Source organism: Ascidia mentula, chromosome 6, assembly GCF_947561715.1.
Source record: "Ascidia mentula chromosome 6, kaAscMent1.1, whole genome shotgun sequence".
Classification (NCBI taxonomy): Eukaryota; Metazoa; Chordata; class Ascidiacea; order Phlebobranchia; family Ascidiidae; genus Ascidia; species Ascidia mentula.
In genome coordinates, this window is record NC_138571.1 from 12,910,709 (window position 1) to 12,924,967 (window position 14,259).

Sequence of the window (14,259 nt, forward strand, 5' to 3'; positions counted from 1 at the left end):
TTGAATTCGGTGTTGATATTTGCATCCGATGTTGATATTTGAATCCGATGTTGATATTTTAATTCGGTTGTGATATTTGGGTTCGTCCGGCATATCCCTAAAATATGAAACTTAAATTAAGTGGAGTTACCAACAAGCGAGGGCACTGACACGGTCAATACCCGGAAAAACATTTGGAACGAAAAATAACAAAAATTCATTTACCACCATACGCTAACTAAAAGCGTGTTAATTGAAGAAACTAATACTCGGGGAAAATAATAGAATAATTATAAATTGAAGCTTTATTGGCGTCTGAATGCAGGGCTCAAATTTTTTGTCAGGGTCGTAACTCGTGTGCTTTCTTATTCTTCACAATGTGTTTCAGCTTTAATGAAAATTATATTTTCTGTTTGGACACAGCAACATCGCAACACGTTAGCAACGCTTCACGTCACGCAGCGGTTCCGCTGATTTTAACGCAAATATTTTGAATCCAATCTCTAATCCGGTGTTGATATTTGAATTCGGTTGTGATATTTGAATTCGGTTGTGATATTTGGGTTCGTTCGGCAAATCCCTATTAAACTGAAACTTAAATTAAGTGGAGTTTCCACCAAACGAGTACACTGACACGGTCAATGCCCGGTAAAAATATTTGAAACGCAAAATAGCAAAAATTCATTTACCGCCATACGCTAACTAAAAGCGTGTTAATTGAAGGAACTAATACTCGGGGAAAATAATAGAATAATTACAAATTGAAGCTTTATTGGCGTCTGAATGCAGGGTTCAAATTTTTTGTCAGGGTCGTAACTCGTGTGCTTTCGTATTCTTCACAATGTGTTTCAGCTTTAAAGAAAATTATATTCTCTGTTTGGACACTGCGATATTGCAACGTGTTAGAGACGCCTAACGTCACACAGCACTTCCGTTGATTTAAACGCAAAATGTTTTGGATCCCACTCGGCGACGCTAAACATACGGAAATGTAGATGTTAGACATTATAACAGAAAACAGCTGCGTTGTTTTCAACGAAAAATGTCCTGTAACGCTCCTCTCAGAACGACAACATAGGAACTCGACACTTCGCCGAAACAGGAGGTGTTTCTAATAAAATTAGAAACACAACTGACGCACAACCGTTTTAATGCTGGACAACAAAACGTATCACGCCCACCAAACTGTTTTGCGAAATGATCTGATGCAAAACAGTGGTGCCGCTCAACGAAAAATGTGTTGGCTTGTTGATTGCAATTACCTTCTTAATAAAAGTGTGTGCGGTATCCAATCTTTCATTTTATTGTTTATCATTGGAGACAAAACGTTTGAATACGTCGAAAAACGTTCTGTGTTGCATCGTGACAGAGGTACAATTATGGCAAACCACTAGTTTTGGCTAATTTGAACTGCTTCAAACTGATGTAAATTATAGCCCAACCCGATATTTGTACTTGGCTCACTGGTGGTCTGCAAAGTTCTCTCGGGTGGGTCGCGGATCAAGCTATCATTCAGATAGTAATTTGAAAGTCGTTGGTAAAAGAGTTGAATTCCTAAACTAAAACCCAGAAGTGAACACAAAGTTGCTCATTAAAATAACCCCTGGTTAAAATCCAATCTCATAGTAATAAAATGTTGACGCATGCATCTCAAAGTGGAACGCGAAAACATAAACCGATGAAACTGCGAGCCGAAAGGGGTTGGCACTGATCTTACTCATCGAAACCTTAACCATGGAAATATTTTTTAACATTAAGACGACGGCGACATCTAAAGGATGAAATTGTTCGTTGCAGCAATGCTGTTAAGTGAATAAACAGATTGTAATTTCAAAACAAGCAATATAGCCTATGCAGTTGCTACGAAATTTAATTTCATACAGAAGTTTCAATTGTAACCACAATCATTTTCGATGTGAAATTACAAATTCTTGCTGTATAGCAACATGATTGTAAATAGTAACAGTTTATTTTATCAGATTATAATTGACATGAGAGCAAGTGGTATCAAAGACTGGATATTTTTATCATAGATTTTACGTCGTCCTGTATTGAAATTATTCTTGGATGCGTACAGGCTATTAACGTGGTAAATGCCGTCATTTGGAAGCAAAATGTTGAAAAAATTAGATGGTTTGTCTGAGCCCAGTGCGACCCGAATAAGGTTCGGCGTCGTTACATAGCGACTCACACCCGCATTGAGGGTCTTGCATCGTATCACAAGAAAGTTTGTTGAAGATAAAGTTCTTGTCGTTCCCCCATACACAAACCTTTATCGCTACATAACAGCTTCCAAACAAGACCCTCATCGAAAACTTTAGCTTGTGGTAGTTATATCACTGTTTTTTACCCGGTTTTTCCAAGTTTTCCAGGAGTTGGTATTCCCCAGGTCTTAAATAAATATCAAACTTAAACGAGATGAAGATTCCTGCAGAGCTGGACATGTGCATGATCAGTATAAGGTAAAATTATTTAGAATGTAAGATAGCAAAATCACTGTACACCAACTAAAAACGTGGCTAAACTCGTTTCGTTGGAAGATTGCAAAATATTTCCTTAGCGCAGATCACAGACTGCTGATGTCTTTCTTCGATCCACAAAAGCCTTCCGTGTTAGTAGCAAACAGAACTGCTCGTTCGGCATTTTTCGTGAACAAATTCACGTCAACTTTCACGTGTTTTTATTATCTCATGACAGAGAGGATGATGCCGGTCGTTTCTGCAACTGAAAAAGTCAGAATACAAGTGTAATTGAACTTTTTAGAACTTTGAAAATACACTTTGGAATACGCGATGTTGACCCCCATCGTTGTTCCGACTAATTTTAAGGAATTTTAGGAATTTCAGGCATTTCAGGCATTTCAGGCATCTCAGGCATCTCAGGCATTTCAGGCATTTCAGGCATTTCAGGCATTTCAGGCATTTCAGGCATTTCAGGCATTTCAGGCATTTCAAGCATTTCAGGCATTTCAAGCGTTTCAAGCATTTCAAGCATTTCAAGCATTTCAAGCAAAGCAGTGAATGAACTGACTGGAACAGTGATGCACTGGCTCAACATCGATAGAGACATTGTGGACATGTGTCTTAAATGCTGTACATCTACCAAACATGAAAACATGATGCCGAATGTTCCCGCACATCCATGGATGCTGACCGAGAAACCATGGAGTCGAATTCATGTCGACCACGCCTTAAATTTCATGGGGTATAACTGTTTGGTCGTCATTGATGCTGCTTGTACGAAATAACATTGGATTAAACGGGCCAAAGCAATTACCTTTCAAAAAACAATAGTTGTCATAGAGCGAAATTTCTCGCGTTTCGGATCCCCGCATTCTACGATCACCGACAAAATGTCATTTTTAAAGTGTGGTGGTCAGTGTGCGACTTGACCAACCCAACTAATCATTGCCAGGAATGTAAAGCAATAATTAAACTTACGAAAACTAACAAACCAACGTGGGTCGTCGTGATGTCAGGGCGATGTTACAGAAGGAAAAGAAACGGCAATATTTGTCGGGGAAACTGCTGAATCCATAACGTTGGCCGTCTCAATGCCATTTACGAAGGGTTTATCTCTTGCAAGTGGGTTTTCGAAAACTTGCACCGTCAACATAACAAACATTCTGTCTTCAACAACTAAATATTTACAAACGCTGATGGGTTGTCAACAAAAAGCATGGAGACGGTTGCATGCGATATTACAACAACGACATGATATACAAGGTATGATAAAACGGAATATGTTGTCAATATCTAATTGACACGTTGACATAATTCTATGGAAGAAGTGGCATCCGAAACACACAAAATGTAATTATTAGTAGTGTCGACGTCATATTTGCAATTATTATGTTGCGTTTTTCTGGCTTCAACCGTTTTTTCAATAACGTCGGATAATTATCACGCTGTAAACCAAGTTTAACTCATTTACGGTGAACATGCTATTCGTTCGTTGACACTTCCAGCAACAAGCCGCCTTTTCAAATGAGTCACGTGGTAATCCGAATTCAAATAACCCGGTATGCATTTTCTATATAGGCCACATGTCTTTTGCGTAAAAAAGATACGAAGGGACAGAGGACAAAGGACATGTAGGACAAAGACTTTTTGTACGCGTGGTTTGTAACGTGTTATTGTTAATCCTCGTGCGCTTGTTTATTATGCATTAAACTGATCGATTGACTTTGGGTTTGATAGCAGCCTTTTTATCAGGAGTCAGATATACGGCAGTGTTATTATTTGTGTAGACGTTTTAGGCAACTCCCTACAAATACCATGATAATAACAAACATGCAAAATGGTAAAGTTTTCGCTACTGAAACAAAAATTGTAAGGATTTGTGAAATAAATTCGGTTCGGTATAATTGCTTTCGTGTTATTTACGATTTCAAGCCTTTCTCAAAACAGGTAAAAGTATTTACAATGTCTGTCAATAATTGTCAATTAACACAACGTTGCCATGGTAACTAACGACGCAATGTTAATTTTCGTCACTTTAAACCTCCCCAACATTTATTCGCATTTCACTTTCATCTTAGAACTCATTATTCCGCCCAATGATTTTTTCCAATCCCACCAACTCATAGTGTTGTAAGCAGTAGAAGTTCTCGACCACGGACCATTGAGGGTGGCACGTGAACAACTACGATGCCACCAAGCTCCCCAAGTCACAGCACAATTACCTCCTGCCCTGCAATTATAATTAAGTCGGTTGTCAACAACTCTGTGTTACAACTTATTTAAACTCAATTAAAACTTGTGTTTAACTAAAACTTTAACGCAACCCCCTGTTTCAGAGCAATTGATTTTCACAATTGTTGATTTAGGGTAGGCGGTTAACTTTGTCAACGAAAATCAACTATTTAAGGAAAATGCATTTTATGTTTTTTGACTCAACTCGATTTACTTCGTTAGTAAAACAGAAATATAATCAGACATGTTGTATCATTATTCCTCACGTATCATTGTCTCTGTTGCGTGTTGAAAATCTCATCCCGTTTATACTGTGCGGCCCAGCCATGGAATCTGATATATTCCCCGAATATCCGGATATAGTAATTGTGTAAGAACTTCCTTCATCGCCAATGCTGAAATTACTAAAAACAAAAATGTCAGAATGTTTAATTTAATGCAAAGTAATTTAAATAACAACGAGTAAATTGTTGTTTTAAATCAATCCGCTTTACATTGGTTTGTTGCTCATGGGAATGATTGTTAAACATAAAACACTTTATGACGTAATAAACGACATGTGTCATACATTGTGTCGTGTTGTGTGGGATAATTATTTGTCAACTAAGCAATAAACACAGAGTGAGATTAGAAGTTTTGAGAAGGAAACCCAGATATTTTTCAACTTTAAGTTTACAAACGACTGGAGGATTACAAGGAGGCTTTATTGTAGCTGAAGAACAAAGCGGATAATTCTAACTTTCCAGTCAAGATGCAACGTTTTGGCAAAGGTCAGTACTTGGCACTCAAGATTTTACCACAAGGAGTTGGGCAACAACGACCGCATAAACTCATCTGGGCAACAGACTTTCCTGCAACACTGCGACTATCGCCTAAGGCAGTGGTTCTTAACCTTTTTTATCTCATTTCCCACTTCCAGTGTAAACGGAATCCTTATTTCCCACTGGTATTTACATTTTTTAACTAAGAATTTAATTATTGTATTTTCGCTATATCTGTTAAACTTTTTTAACTTTTTCTACCGCATGGCATTACCAATTACCAATAAGTGTACAACACACAGTGAATGCAGATCATTATATTTCTTTTCCGACTACTTTTGTGTATTTCGTTACCGACTGATTATCCACCTACAACCCTAAAATTTCCCACGGGTAAGAACCACTTGGCCAAAGGAATTAACTCTGCAGGCAAATGCACCCATTTTCTTGCATAGAGGCCCAACAATATCCAATCAACCACGCAACGACCAGCAGCTAACCCAGGGGTGGGCAAAGAGAGCACAGAGTGTTTACACTATACAACTTATACACTGACAATCAAGTTGCGCCAGTGTCTTACACGTCGCGATCACGGGATTTTTGTTGCCTCATTCAAAACATTGGGAGCAGAGCATGTTGGGCAGAAAATCGAAATTTCAAACACTGGATTATGCATGGGTGTTAGATGGAGAATATAATAATCTTTTTATCCCATATATCGATGCGGGACACAGCACTAATATTCACTGGATTGCTGCCATCAATTGTCTACTGGTTTGGCCATGGTTAATTCTACTTGAACTGTCATCCAGATGCCTACGTTTCAGAAGATTAGGAATCAAGGGAAAGAAAATTTTCTGCAGCCACATTCTCTAAGCGCAAAAAGTTGGCGTTCGACCCAATCCGAGCCCCACTGAGCTCGGTCCCGGCAATCCGCGACCAAGCGATCGCGCAAACCTCAAGAGCGGTGATGTGGGGTCGTTACGAGTTGATTACCATCCCTATGTGTGTGCGGTAATCTAAACTTTTTGTTTTCATAATTATTCCGAACCGAGTAAATGCATTGAAACACAGCAAGGATATTCTGTGTTGCTTCAAACTTAAATCCCGAATTTTGTGAATCTGACGTAATAAGGGGGGTATTCCCCTAATGACTTTTAAGTTTTGTTAGTTATGACGACATGGCAGCATCGGGTAAATTATCGTTGGAACAAAGGCATTAAATTGAAAACGTTAAATAAGTCATAGTCTTACCTATACTCGGCAAATCCTTGACCTCCGAAAAAATCCTGAAGGTCAACACGAAGGCGACATCTAGTGGACGCACTGGTGATTTGATGCAGTTTCTCCAAACCTGATAAAATTTTTTGGTTGTAATAATATCGCTGAAAACACTGGAATTTAAATTGGATTAACTGATGCTGTTATATCGACTCTAGGATTGTTACGTAGCTTGCTTGAAACGTTTCGCTTGATAGGCCTGTATATTTGACTTGGTGTGCGCAAGTTGTAACACTCAGTAAATGTTCGGTAGATGCATTAAATTTAAAACCAACTATTATTCAAAATTTAACAGCAGTTGTAATTAGTTTGTATTTAAACTTGTAAGACGTTTAGTTAAGGATTGCTTTATTGGAATACAAACCCATCCAAAATTCTGTTGATAGATCCCCAAACCCGTTCTTGTAATCCACCCAATCTCTATCGAAACTCACAGATCCATCATAACGGCGCTGGAACACCTGGTATTTATTTTTACCAAGGTAAGGTGTTCAGACAACAACTTTACATGTAAACGTCCACCGAACGCTTCCCAACAGTTAAACTTAGGATACAGTTCTAGCCTCGAGAGGCAAACTTACCAGCCAAGCTCCACCATCCATGTCGCAATACCCCTGGAAAGTCAGAGGAGAAGTTAAATTGTAGACTCCGCTTACGTTAAGGCCGTTTTGTAACGCGTCCATGCAGGAGGTTGGAAACGAGCCTAGGTTTCGAACACCATGAACATTGTTAATAAATTGCATTCGTTTCATTCAAAAAGAACCAAACACAAAACTACAAAATCTTACCTTTTTCGCAATGTGATCCACTGTATCCGTGGGCACATGAACAATTGTAGGAGGTTTTTGTATCCATGCAAGTTCCATTGTTCTGGCAAATACCAGGATTTTGAACACAGAAATCTGGATCTAAAAAGGAATCAAGTTTCATGATCTGAATTTGCATTCTTACTCCAAGGGAAGAGTCGACTTCACGGCCCTGCACACACACAGGTAATTGATGTTCAAAAGTGGGTTTTATTTAGTCCGTATTTCAATGATATTGACAGTCACGCACGCGAGGCATTTTCGTTTAGCTGGTTGTCATGTACAGCATGTGGCATCCTCAAATTAATGACATTAAATTTTCTCTTTTTTTCTACTGACCGGTTACAAATGCATGATAATTACGATCAATTTCAGTGGACTGTCACATACTGAGTGGCATTTAGCTCCGAAGTAAACGCGAGGCATGAACTTCATTAAGAACAGCACCTTCAACACTGCTACAAGTGAAAGTTCGTAAGGCCGAAAATTCAGAACTATCAAATATTCTGCTGCTTAAACATGAAAAACATTACAACATGAAACAGGTGATTGTAGCGTTTACTTTATGTAGGGTTTGTTTTTTGATTTTCGAGTATTTTGCGATTTACCTATAGCGCATTTATCTTAATACCAAATATTCCAGCTTTTAGGGCAATTTCTTACCTATTTCACAGTCTGACCCGATCAACCCGGGGTTGCAAGAACAATGTTGGTCGTTAACTCCAGACAAACATTCACCGTTGTTAGAACAAGTTCTCAAACAATCTTCATCTAAAATATTGGGAAACAAGCGTTATTTCATTTATTACTTCTTTTCACTTTCAATCCCTGTTTATCTGTTAGAAGGCTTTTTGTTAACTTACGAGTGAACGAAAAGTATTGACTTGATGAACCACACGATTTGCTGGTTACACCACCCTTGGTCGAACTAATAAATGAGCGTCTTCCGTTTCTAGAATAAAACGTCACGTATCCTCCACTTCCTGAAAATATTCATGGTTGATTTAAACAAACCACAAAGTGTTAATTACACCAACTTACGCGACGAGATACCAGCGTGAATGGCAGAGGCACAAACCGAGGAATTCTTGTTGTACGAATTTGTTCCACAGACGTAGTTAGACGAACAACCAGGTGGACAAATTACATCAGTTACAGAAAACTCACTGTTCCCTGTCGTGCTGCATTTCACTATATTTACATAAATAGTAATTATTTATTCTAACCAAAACGCTACCCGGAGCATAGCTTACTTTCAAATGTGTACGACCATTTTGCAAACGAACAAGATTTGCTTTTCACTCCGTTCCTGTCCAATCCTTTATATTCATGTATTGGATCACTTTTGTATACTTCAAAGTAGCCTCCATCATCTTTACAAAAATATTTGGTTTGAGTTCATATCAAAGAAAATCCGGTAAACATGCCAGGATTCTGTCACTGTAACTTACTATCCATCAGTCCTGCATGCATTGCAGCCAGACAAATGGGACCAGAGGCGTAATCATCACTTCCACACAAATCCGAATATTGTCTCAAGCAGTTGGGTGGGCAGATTACTTTTGAAATTGAGTGATTTAAATCTGATAACTTTGTGTCGCACGTTGCTGTTGAAACGAAATATTTAGTAGACTTACAAGCAGTAGGCTACATAAAAATTTTATGAGTAAATTTGAAACGCAGCTTACCTATCAACGAATTGCATTGATTCTTGAATTGCAGATAACAAAGCAGGAAAGCTTGCAAATAATACTTTAACATCATTGCTACATAAAATGATAGAACATACGCTGCAAGTAAACAAGAAATTTAAAGGTTTAAAGCAAATTAAAAATCGCAATATTAATAGTTTTATCTCGTATATATTTCCGAAAATGGGTTAGCGATGTTTTTTTTCTCTCAAAAATAATCCTGTGTTCATTAAAAGCTCTGTACAGTGAGTTCAAAGCTTCGTATCTATTGGCAAAACCTCAACCTTCTGATATCTGTTCATTTGTTTCATTAAGCTCTCGCCGTTATTTACAATTGTTTATAAAGATGACGAAACGACCAAACCATTTACAGACGAAATTCACACAGCACACAGAACATAACACACTGTGATTGCTACGTAAAATGCCAGAACATACGCTACAAGTAAACAAGAAACTTAAAGATATAAAGTAAGTTAAAGTTGTATTGCGCTTAAATAAGGGAAAAGCTCTCTGCAAATATTTTGAATTCATCAAGCAAGCAATCGCAATATTAATCGTTTTATCTCGTATTTATCCAGGAAAATGGGTTTGCGATGTATTTTTTTCTCAAAAATATTCCTCTGTTTATAAAAAGCTCTGTACACTAAATTTAAAGCGTCGTATCTACTGGCAAAACCACAACCTGCTGATATCTGTTCATTTGTTTCAAAAAGCTTTAACCGTTAATTGCAATTGTTTATGAAGATGACGAAACGACGAAACCACTTTCAGAAGGCATAATGATTTTTGGTTTAATTAACTCTTACTGAAATTATTAATGATCATCACCCAGTCGGCACAGTCGCTGTGTGCATAACCATTAGCATTTAGTTTCGTTTACGTGACGTATATTTCAAATGGATGAAGATTATTAAACACAAGCATATATTGAATAGGTTTAATGTCTCACAATTCATCATTCAGCCATTGCTACCTCACCCATTCTCATACAGACTAAGAAATCAGAATGAAGCGTTGTCAGTGACTTGACAATTACTTTTAAAATTAAAAGAATACACGCGAACGCAAGCAAAGTAATTGGAGCTTCGACAACGTTCTCTTCCATCGTTTATTCGTCTAAATTTAAATCATTTTTTCCCTATCAACGAATTGCATTAATTTTGGTGCTGCGACAAAAACTAAATGTCTTGCAAACGCGCTCCGAAATTCCACTTATGCCTTAACCCAGCACACAGAACATAACACACTTTTGCATTCAACAGATTAGCGGAACGCGACAGCAAGACACCGGAACTGGAGAGGTTTCTTATTAAACCAAAAACACATTGTACGCACGTGGTGCCTTTAAGCTGAACAAAAAAGGCATATTCACCAAGCTGGTTTGCGAAATCGTCTGCTACAAAACGATTGTTCCATTCAACGAAAAAGCGCGCCTAAAAAAAACCCCAGAACATTACCCACAATATAGAACACAACAAACAATTACTTTGTGCATTAGGGATTTAAATCCGAACATTTTGACACACGACGATGTGTTTAAAGAAGAAATATATTTAATTACTTCAAAATCTTTTGAAACGTTTCTTTTCCATCGTTTCCTCGACTAAATTTACACATTGCTGACCGATCAATGGAATTTCATTCATTTTCGTATATCGAGTAAACCGTCAGTATTTGAAATATTATGTTGTAATCACATCGCATATGTTTAGCAATAGAACTGGTAATAAACGAATCTCCGCAAATCAACTTATTATAGTTTTTGTGCAAATTATCGCAACTTCAAACTTCATTTTATCGATAATTATTTATTTAATAAGACATTGAATTCCATGTGAGCGCAGTAACATTATGAGTGATATAATTTATTAGGAAACCATCAAATCATGTAAGTTACTTTTGATTTCACAATTTGTTCAGTCTAATCTTCTTTATAAATCGTAGATGTTGTTTGTACACGGCAACATTATAAAGTGATATAGAGATTATTTGACTGATTGGTAACCTCATACGTCACACTGCGCTTCCCGTGCTACAAAATTCCACTTATGCCTTCACTTTGCACACAGAACATAACACACTCTTGCATTGAATACAGAACAGATGAGCGGAACGCGACGGAAATAAAAAATTTACACATTGCTGTCCGATCAATGGAATTTCATTCATTTTGATACAGCGAGTAAACCGTCAGGATTTGAATAATTTGCAAGTAATATTTTAATAATAAAACCAAGTTTCGATAAGAAAAAAGAAACCTGTCTCTCCATGAATATCTCCATATTACCAACGTGATGAATATTACGTTGTAATCACATCACATACGTTTCGTAACATAATTTCATCCAACCACGCAATTAGAATGCAACGAATATCCGCAAATCAACTTATTTTAATTTTTGTGCAAATTATTGCAACTTCAAGCTTAATTTTATAGATAATCATTGATTTAATAAGACGTTGAATTCCATGTGATTGCAGTAACTATTATGAGTGAAATAATTTTAGGAAACCATCAATTTCACAATATGTTCAATCGAACCTTCTCTATAAATCATAGATGTTGTTTGTACCCGGCAACATTGTAACGTGATCATTATTTGACTGATCGGTAACCCCACGCGTCACACTGCGCTTCCCGTTTTTTCATCGCAAAATGTCTTGCAAACGCGCTCTGAAATTCCACTTATGCCTTCACCCAGCACACAGAACATAACACACTTTTGCATTCAATACAGAACAGATTAGCGAAACGCGACAGGAAAACTCCGGAACTGGAGAGGTTTCTAATTAACCCAGAAACACATTGTAGGCACCACCATATGTAAGCTGAATAAAAATAGCACATTCACCAAGCTGGTTTGCGAAATCATTTGACGCAAAACGATTGTTCAATTCAACGAAAAATTGTTTCAAACGCGCCTAAAAACACATCACAGAACATCACCCAGTCTATAGAACACAACATATAATTACTTTGGACATTTTGTGATTTAAATCTGCCAACATTTTATCACATGATGATGTGTTTAAAGTAGTAAAAGTTTTAATTACTTTATAATCTTTTGAAACGTTTCTGCGTCATCGTTTTCTCGACTAAATTCATACATTGCTGACCGACCGATGAAATTTCATTCATTTTGGTTCTGCGAGTAAACGGCCAGAATTTGAATAATTTGCAAGTAACAGTTTATTAATAAAAGCAAGTTTCGTTTAGAGAAAGGAATCTTGTCTCTCCATGAATATTTCAAACCCAATAACCATATTACCGAAGTGATGGTATATTACGTTGTAATCACATCGCATACGTTTCGCGATAGAATTTCATCGAACCTATAAAATAAAAATCAACAAATCTCCGCAAATCGACTTTTTTGAATTCTTGGGCAAATTATCGCAAATTTCAAGCTTAATTTTATTGATAAGTATTTATTTAACAATACATTGAATTCCATTTGAGTGCAGTAACTATTATGAGTAATACAATTTATTAGGGAACCATCAAATCATGTAAGTTACTTTTGATTTCACAATGTGTTCAATAGAACCTTCTCTATAAATCGTATATGTTGTTTGTACACGGTTCATTATTTGACTGATCGGTGACCCCACGCGTCACACTGTGCTTCCCGTGTTTTCATTGCAAAATGTCTTGCAAACGCGATTTGAAATTCCACTAATGCCTTCACCCAGCACACAGAGCATAACACACTTTTAAATTTAATGCAAAACAGATTAGCGGAACGCGACAGCAAGACACTGGAACTAGAGAGGTTTATAATTAATAAGACATAATTATTTATTTAAAAAGACATTGAATTCCATGTGAGTGCAGTGACTATTATGAATGAAATAATTTATTAGGAAATCATCACATCACGTAAGTTACCGATTTTTGACCCCAATCGTCACACTGCGCTTCCCGCAAACGCGCTCTGAAATTGCCTTCACCCAGAACACAGCACATGACACACTTTTGTATTGAATTCAGAACAGATTAGCGGAACGCGACAGCAAGTCACCGGAACTGAAGTGGTTTCCAATTAAACGAGAAACACATTGTACGCACCACCATCTTTAAGCTTAACAAAATAGCACATTCACCAAACCGTTTTGCGAAACGAGCTGATAAATGTATTCAAAATAATTTTTAAAATAATAGTCTTTTTTTTATTATATTACATAAACGTTTAATTGTCTTGTTATTTATTACGAGTATTGTGTGAGTGTTTCGATATTTACATGTTTGTGCCATGGTAAAAAATATTCCATCGTGAACTTCTGTGACATTTATTCGCATTTCATATTTATTTTAGATTGCTTGATTGTTCCGTATCCTTTCCGTATGCTGTACTATGTATGACAGTGGTTCTTAACGGTTATTTATCACTGCCACGAACTGTTATGGTCAAAGTTTAATGTAGTAAAACCATAGTAAAATAATAGTCTTACCTATACACTCGGTAAAACCTTGACCAAAACGGATAAAATCCCAGAGATCAACACGAAGGCGACATCTAGTGGACGCCCTGATGATTTGATGCAGTTTCTCCAAACCTGAAGTATTGTTTAAGATTTACATATTTGTACAATCAGTTCGCCAATGGCCAATGCATTGAATTCAAAAACAATAGTGTTTGCTTCACTGCCTCAAGAACAAAACACAAACTGTGAGAATGACCCAAACTGCTGTGTCATAATATTTACAATGATGTTGCATAATAGTACTAAATAGGCCTGAACATGACAAATTAGTGACAAGTGCATGAACTTAACTGTTAGATGTGTGGCTCTGCTCACTCTGCAGTTAATCCTCCTCGTTCGCGAAAGCTGTCAACAAAATTTGCCTTTTTAATGAACAATTTACAATTTTCTTAATTATATTATTACGGTTTTGAGGGTAGCCGAGATTCAGTCTGATATTACCTACGCAACGTCTGGCTTGTCAACTGATAGGCTCGGCCGAAAACATGGCTTGTTAAAATACAACTAACCATGACAAACTTTCGATGAGTTGATAGATAACACTCACCACATTATAATA

The 14,259-nt window shown here is 37.1% G+C and overlaps 1 protein-coding gene across 1 annotated transcript; it reads right to left on the minus strand.

Moving 5' to 3' along the window:
* Positions 1 to 4,411: 4,411 nt before the first annotated feature.
* On the minus strand, positions 4,412 to 9,285 carry LOC145906335 (uncharacterized). The gene is made up of 11 exons (XM_082993753.1): positions 9,210 to 9,285; positions 8,973 to 9,128; positions 8,775 to 8,894; positions 8,563 to 8,712; positions 8,385 to 8,504; positions 8,185 to 8,292; positions 7,912 to 8,033; positions 7,504 to 7,693; positions 6,689 to 6,788; positions 4,940 to 5,077; positions 4,412 to 4,671 (listed from the first exon to the last, which is right to left on the minus strand). Exons 1-11 carry the CDS (start codon positions 9,283 to 9,285, stop codon positions 4,494 to 4,496), a joined length of 1,458 nt encoding a protein of 485 aa, XP_082849879.1. The 3' UTR covers positions 4,412 to 4,493.
* Positions 9,286 to 14,259: the final 4,974 nt, after the last annotated feature.